The sequence below is a fragment of the Euprymna scolopes genome, chromosome 31 (assembly GCF_053919585.1).
Source record: "Euprymna scolopes isolate OS-2025 chromosome 31, ASM5391958v1, whole genome shotgun sequence".
In the NCBI taxonomy this organism is placed as follows: Eukaryota; Metazoa; Mollusca; class Cephalopoda; order Sepiida; family Sepiolidae; genus Euprymna; species Euprymna scolopes.
Genome location: NC_136512.1, coordinates 57,150,104 through 57,157,563, shown reverse-complemented (window position 1 = coordinate 57,157,563; position 7,460 = coordinate 57,150,104). Strand labels below are relative to the sequence as shown.

Genomic DNA, 7,460 nt, shown 5'->3' with positions numbered 1-7,460 from the left:
AAAAATCAGTTGATACAGAAAATACTTTGTGTCGTACAATTCTTTTTTGTTATTTAATCACGTTATACTTATTTTTGTTATTTAATCACGTTATACTTATTTTTGTTATTTAAACACGTTATACTTATTTTTGTTATTTAATCACTTTATGCTTATTTTCATACAAAACAGTTTCTTTTAACTAACGTATATTTCTTCATTGTATTATCATTCTAAAAATATAAACATCCTTTTACAATAAAGTTATGATACAAAAGTGGTAGTAGCGTTTAATGAGCAAAATAGAAATAAATGCAAAATGGTAATTTAATGCTCATTTAAAACAATAAAAAAGAAGAAATTAATAAAAATAATTAAAACGGAATAAAAAGTTATTTGCGACCAATGAAAATGCAGCATATATTGTGGTGTAGATTTCACTGATATATAAAGATTTGTTTCATGATGAGGTTAAGTAAAAATTCTAGTGCAGACACTTAGAAATGGCTACTAAACCTGGAGTTGGCCTCAAAGACGCTAAGAAAACCATTATGGCTAAACCTGCCGCACGCAGTGTTGATGTAAAGAAAAGGAAAAAGAAGAGGAAAGAAAGTTATTCCATCTACATTTACAAAGTGATGAAACAAGTTCATCCTGACACTGGAATTTCCAGCAAAGCCATGTCTATTATGAACAGTTTTGTGAACGATCTTTTTGAGAGAATCGCTAATGAAGCAAACAGTTTGACCGATTACCGCAAGAAAAGCACCCTTAGTAGCCGAGAAATCCAGACTGCAGTTCGCCTTATTCTCCCCGGTGAGTTGGCTAAACATGCTGTCTCCGAGGGAACCAAAGCCGTCACCAAATATACCAACGCCACTTGAACAACTACTTCAAACTCTTAATCGCTATAGTAAAATCTTACTCGCTGTAGAATTTGATTGCGAATCTCTGAAGCCTTACACTTTCATTCTAATCTTTCTGCCTTTTAGCATGCTAAACATTACACTTTAAATTAAGTTACGGCGCAACTCGTTCGAAATTTGTAAAACGATTCCAAATGTCATAATTTATTGGCGCTTCCTTACCTTTTCACTAAATCTTATGAGGTACAATTTAAGATTATTTTGGTAGAACAGGTCACTCCCGTCCCAGAAAGATCAAATAAGTGTCTCAACTTTCCGTTCGAACTTTATAAAATCTAATTTATTACTTTCAAATTTAAGAAGCCAAGTTTTTTTTTAATTTTGGATAGAATCGTTCGTACACTGATTAGCCATCGACAATATTCTAGTAGTATTTTCAGGTAATAAATGTATCCGACACTAAAGATTTAGATGAACGATTCACCGAGGGTAAAAAAAAAAAAATAAGGCTATAAGTGAACTCTAAAATTCGGTTTCTTCATAGAATTTTCAACTTTCATGTGCAATATTTTCTATGCGAAACATACGCACACTTCTTACCTGATCTTATGCATAAATATATTGCCACATTAATTGTATTTATACGTATTTCACTCTGGAGTTTTTGTGCATGGATCACTAAACTCATCTGATGAATGGATGTACTATAAAAAGTGGCTAGAAAGTTTATATCAAATGAAAAAATTGTAGAAGCGGATGGAGATGTTAAGTCTGCAAAATCAAATATAAAACCTCAATTTACTGTAGTGTTTATTGACCCCACCCCCTAATTTTAAAATCCCTGTGAGTAACGTTTTACGTCGCCATATTGGATTTAAGGAAGATCTGAAGTGTTATGTAATATTTAGTACTCTAACGAATTTACTATTTTATTTCCTTGATGTCTTCAGTGAATGTTACCGTAATTAAATTGAACTTTAACCACTAAAAAATTCTTGCCTTTAAGATTGGCGTATTATGGCTGTTTAAACAAAGAAATTCGAAGTTCGTGTATAATTCATTGCATGAAATACAATTTTAATTTCAGCAGACTTTTTTTTTAGTTAAACCATTTCTGCTGATGTGGAAAAAAAATACAAGACTTAGGAACCCTGGCGTCACTCTTCTATATATAATATATATTAGTAAATAAAACTTATAGTATTAATGTTACTAATTACTAAATTCACTTACCATAAACTGATATTTACATTTGGGTAAATCTGATGCAAACGATTTCATTAATTTTTCTGTACATCCGATTGACTCTTAAAAAAAAAAATAAAATTCAAGATAAAATCTTTACGTTCGAATCTATATAAATAAAACGGTAGATTGCGTGTAAATATTTAACAGAAACTCTTAAACTACTGGTAACCTCTCGCTGAAATTAACCGGAAATAGTAACCATACACCGAAGATAGATAATAACGCATACATATATCGCCAAGTTGAAATGCGAAATCTTCATTTCAACTAGCCGACATGTTCGTATTTCTGCACATGCTCAAATTCAGTTCATTTCTTGAAGTTGCTAAATATTTAGACTTATCTTTCTCCATAACATCGGTAGAGAACGCGGTTGGAACGCTAAATGTTTTTTCTCTCTAGTTTATGGAACAGTGGGGGTGTTTATATATTATATATATATATATATTACACTTTTAATACCTGTCTGCAGATAAATGACATCTGCGTAAATTTAAATATTTAAACGTATCAAACTTAATGTTTATTTAGAGGCTGCGATAAAACTTTGACTTTACAATTGTTTGCCAGTTATCTCTGACAAAATTTCATTTTAAAAAAAAATCATCCTTTTAAGGAAATCTTGCACGACAACGATCAAATTCTAAGTTCAGATTTTGACAAAGCTTACTTGGGCTAATGTCAAATTCCTGCGTTTCTGTGGGTTTTTTGCCTTGTTTTAAATTTTTTATAAATAAAACGGGCGCGTGTACAAATCTTAAGATAAGCTCTTAAACTACTAGTTTCTTTCTATTTAAAACGTGATATGAAAATTTGGCACTCCTGCAATACTAAGTGGTAACTATGTTTTTTTTTTTTTTTTTTTTTTTTCAGTTGGGAAAATATAATGAAATCTCCATTCATGTGATGATCAGTCTGCAACATTTTCTCAAACCCAACCTTTTCATTGGCAATAATAACATCGAATCGCACAAATTATCACGTAGCAAGATGTCAAATTCTATTGCAGACCTAATAGCTAAGGTTTTCCCAGATATTGCACAATGTCTACTATGTTTGAAAGCGCAATCTTGGCCCTTAGAAATTATGCTGTTGATATTATCAATTATAACACTTTGCAATAGTTATCAATCCATTGTTATGAAAGCCAGACTATAGAATTCGCTACAACCGTTTGAATGTTGCATTATAATCGTTATTGAACGAACGAGCTCCATTTATATTAAAATATCCGGATCCATCTAAATGAATTGCACACTGTTTACAATAAAATCTTTGGGAACTAATGTTCTGGAAGCCATTATAATAAATAAGAATTTAAATGGTAAAATTGGATTCCTTTATTCCTTTTGGCGTACCATTTCAGTCCAAGCGTTTACAATTTCTAATAAAAATTAGTTTTTCCATGTCTATAAAGTTCAAGGACAAAGCCTCAAAGTTGTTGAACTTAATGCTCTTCTCATGACCAGTTTTGTTGGTTACTCACGCACTGGAAGTCCTGAAAACCTCTACATTTACACACCTGTTATAGGTCACACCCAAAACATTTATGTAGCGGCTCTTTAAAATTAATGCTCCTGGTACATTTACCAGTGTTTAGATATGCACTGCTTGACACTAAATTTCATATTTCATCAACAGAATAGATTATTAATGTTATCTTTATATATTTTGTACATTAAATGCTTAAAACCAAAGGGGGTTAAAGTTTTCAGATACGTACCAAGATATAAAATTACAATTCTTACATATTTTGAAAGACTGACTAGAAGATAGGATTAAACTAAAACAGAAAATAAGGGCTACTGAGAAGAACTCTATAAAATAACACCACTTACTGCTGCTACCTCATGGGGGGGATGTAGTAAAGAAGCAATTGTGAATTTGTTTCGTATAATCAATTCGATAATGTATGAGGACAAAATATTCAAATATATCAAATACAACCTGCCAATACTGGGTATTTCAGCTAGTTTTTATATAAAAACAATTAATCAAAATATGCTATATCTATACAATTCCCTCGTATATGGAGTATTGTTGCCACGTCTGTGTTGGTGCATTTAACATTGTATCTTTCCTCGGTGCAAAGTCTTCTATTTAATAGGTCCCGCATTATCGGCCAAGCTCTAACCTCTGTCGCAATATTTTATCCCTGTCATTGTTTTACAAGTAGTTTAATGGAATTGCTCCGATGAACTCCTTGTACTTGTACCTTGTCAACATGCATACTCCCGACAGCGACGAAAATCGCAACTCTTCACTGAGGACCTCAGATGACGAAATACTTTCTGCTATAATAGTTTATTCCCTCTGAATGCAAGACCTAGGAATTTACTTCTTGCTCCCCTGGCTTTATGGACATGCACAAGTTAAAATGAACAGACGTCTAGCTGTTAAACATGACACCAAATATTTGTTCCTACGCCCTAGTGGTAATATGCTTTGTTTTAGGTGAACTAGTTTTTAAAAAAAAAAAAAACGTTTACGAAATATGCAAAGTTTTGCAGAATGTTAGAACTTTGTTTTTTTTTAATTGACATTTGAAAGTGTAATAAACTGTTGACCACAAAACTTACGTTTCTAGTGTGAATCCATTTGCAACGTAAGTTAATTTTATTCGAACCTTATTTTACGATCGTAATTCGTATTGTATTTAAGTTTATGTTTTTTTTGTGGGGGGTGTAAATTATTTTTATGATTTCGATTCCTACAACTGGAATGCAAATCCGATTGATGCACAAATTAAACAAAGCATTTTAAGTTTCAAACTAGAAATAATTGTTTAAGCTATTTATAAAGATTTGCGGGTTTTTTTTTTTAATCCGGAAGCAGTAAGTTTGGTTTTAATTGCATTACAAGTACTGAGCGTAGACGTAAACCACGTCTATTTGTTTATATCGCACGACAAACTGAGATATACAACATATGTGCGAGAGATTATTAAACTATTTTATCCAACTTTATCCACTCGTGATGTTGCTCAGTACCGTTACTGATCCTTTTAGAACTCGTGTTGAATGTTTATTATAAATAAAATTTTACAAAATAAAGTATGAATTCGTGGACGCAGACTAATTTTCAACTTGTCTCCAATTCAAAAATTGAGTTTGTTATTCTTCAGAATTCAAAACAAAGCTACATTGTTTCTATAAACGAAACCGTTTTAGCGAAATAAAATTTAAGATAGGAATAAAAGAATTGAATATTGCGATAATTTTTAAAATAAAGCTTAAATATCTGAATTAGAGAAACTGAATTTTGTAGTAATCTTATTGTGGAGTCAAGCTAAAAATCATAATTTCGATTATTTAGACTATTGTTCTCATTGTAAGTTTTATTTTCACGTCTTGGCCGATGTAACCTCCGACCTTTTTATGTATATATAACAATTTTATTTAATCACATAAATTAATATACAAAGATATAATTTTATGCCTAAATTTCCAGTATTTACTTCAACAGTTCTCTATACGTACGTAGAGCTAGGTAGTGTTATGAAAATATATATGGCAATTAAGCTACACAGAATATTCCGCTGTTAAATATGATACCAAATATTTGTTCCTACGTCTAAGTGGCAATATGCTTTGTTTTGAGTGAACTAGTTAAAAAGGCTTATGCCTGGCGAATGCTCACAAGAATGAAACGCAGAATATTCTGCGTAGCTTAATTGCCATATATATTTTCATAAGTTACTATATATGTGTGTCTGTACAGAGCCGCAGAAAGCAGAGAAGACAGCTCTACTACCAACACAGCTCCTTCCGCCTCTTCCACTACCTATTCGACCACCCACACATGTCCCCACTGCAATAAAGACTGCGGGTGAATGATCGGCCTCCAAAGCCATCTGAGCACCCACAAATGACCAGACCCAAGCTCACCGACGAGAGAACAATCATATACGTCACAGGTGATTGCCGATGACGATTATACAAAAAAACCTTGTGTGTAAGTTCATGCCTCATAGGTCCCGAAACGACTAAACCTATCTTTTGTAAAATTCACACAGGGCTTATTTATATATCTGGCCATATTCTTAGATATGTTTTGTACAGAAATTCATCTTATGAGTATCGAAAATCGAAAAAAAATCCGTTGTTTCAACTGAGAGTGTTCAACGATAAGAAATGAGTTTCTTAAAAAGGCTGACATAATTATTTACTATAATAATTAGTTGAAATATATACTATAATAATTATTAAATATTTACAGACACTAGTGTTTCATCCTTTCGGGGATCATCAGTGCAGGGTGTCACGATTAACACCAGTCGCTAGATCTGAACCCGGCAACAGAAGCCATTTCTGGCTACATTAGCAAGGACCCAATCCATTCGGCTACCGTTAACCGCGAGATATATAGTTGAACTTTAAACATTTATTTTATACATGCTTTTTAACGTCTGTCAGATAGATCTAATCATTATATGATGATCTGGCATAAGAGCTAAATTTATCGACTTTTTATTTCAAATGGAAGTACTCAACGATAAGAGACGAGTTACTTAAAAGGGCTGGCATAATTATTTACTGTAATAATTATTAAATACATAGAGACACAAGTGTTCCTTCTTTTCGAGGATCATCAGTTCAGGGTGTCATGATTAACACCAGTCGATAGATTTTAGCCCGGCAACACTTATATATATAAGTGCGTGTGTGCTCCGTCTCTCTCGTAGCAAGGTCAACCAACTGATCTCAGGTCTTCTTCGGAAAAAACTTTGGCTCGTAATGTCGAAATCTCCGGGAGACGATCACATCAGATCCTGAACGCCTCGGTGTAGATTTTGTCTGTAAGCGAAACAAAACGAAAGCTGTGTTTGCAAGAAAGAAAACAGACGGCTGGGTTCTATTCTACTAAAAAATTAATTTCACAAAATTTACAACTTTTTACAGATATGTACACTCCAAGTTCTTCTTGGTCCGTTTTTCAACTCACAAGTATTATTATTCTCCAGAGATGGCACTCAGGCGAAATGGAGAGGGGAGGTGGTCACGTCTTAAGGGAGCGATATTTTTATCTCGAGATTCTGCGCCAATCTGATTAATTTCGACGGAGATTGGCCTTATATACTCCGGGTCGGGTCGGGGTGGAAAAGCCCCATAAACAAATAAAATTAAGATACGTGTTTGGGGGTTCCCCAGATGCGAATTGCGGGTGTGCAGTTTAGCCAATATTACTAGTCTTGAAATCTGAGACCCAAAATTATATCTATTCCCATGATCTCCAAGGTCAACGGCTGTTATTCAGAACACCTGAGCATGAGTTCTTCAGGCCAGACACATGTCACCGCTATTATTCTAACATTTTCTGTTGTCGAATTTTTCCAAATAGCAAAATATACATCTGGTCTTTCAATAA

At 33.3% G+C, this 7,460-nt stretch overlaps 1 protein-coding gene across 1 annotated transcript; it reads left to right on the top strand.

Moving 5' to 3' along the window:
• The first annotated feature begins 434 nt into the window (after positions 1-434).
• Positions 435-3,118, top strand: LOC145255527 (putative histone H2B 4). Its single transcript, XM_080113986.1, has 2 exons — positions 435-795; positions 2,967-3,118. Exons 1-2 carry the CDS (start codon positions 483-485, stop codon positions 2,978-2,980), a joined length of 327 nt encoding a protein of 108 aa, XP_079970112.1. The 5' UTR covers positions 435-482; the 3' UTR covers positions 2,981-3,118.
• The last annotated feature ends 4,342 nt before the right edge of the window (positions 3,119-7,460 follow it).

Bases quoted from the DNA above. Each gene is read 5' to 3' on its own strand.
- LOC145255527 (XM_080113986.1), top strand. From the start codon at position 483: ATGGCTACTAAACCTGGAGTTGGCCTCAAAGACGCTAAGAAAACCATT.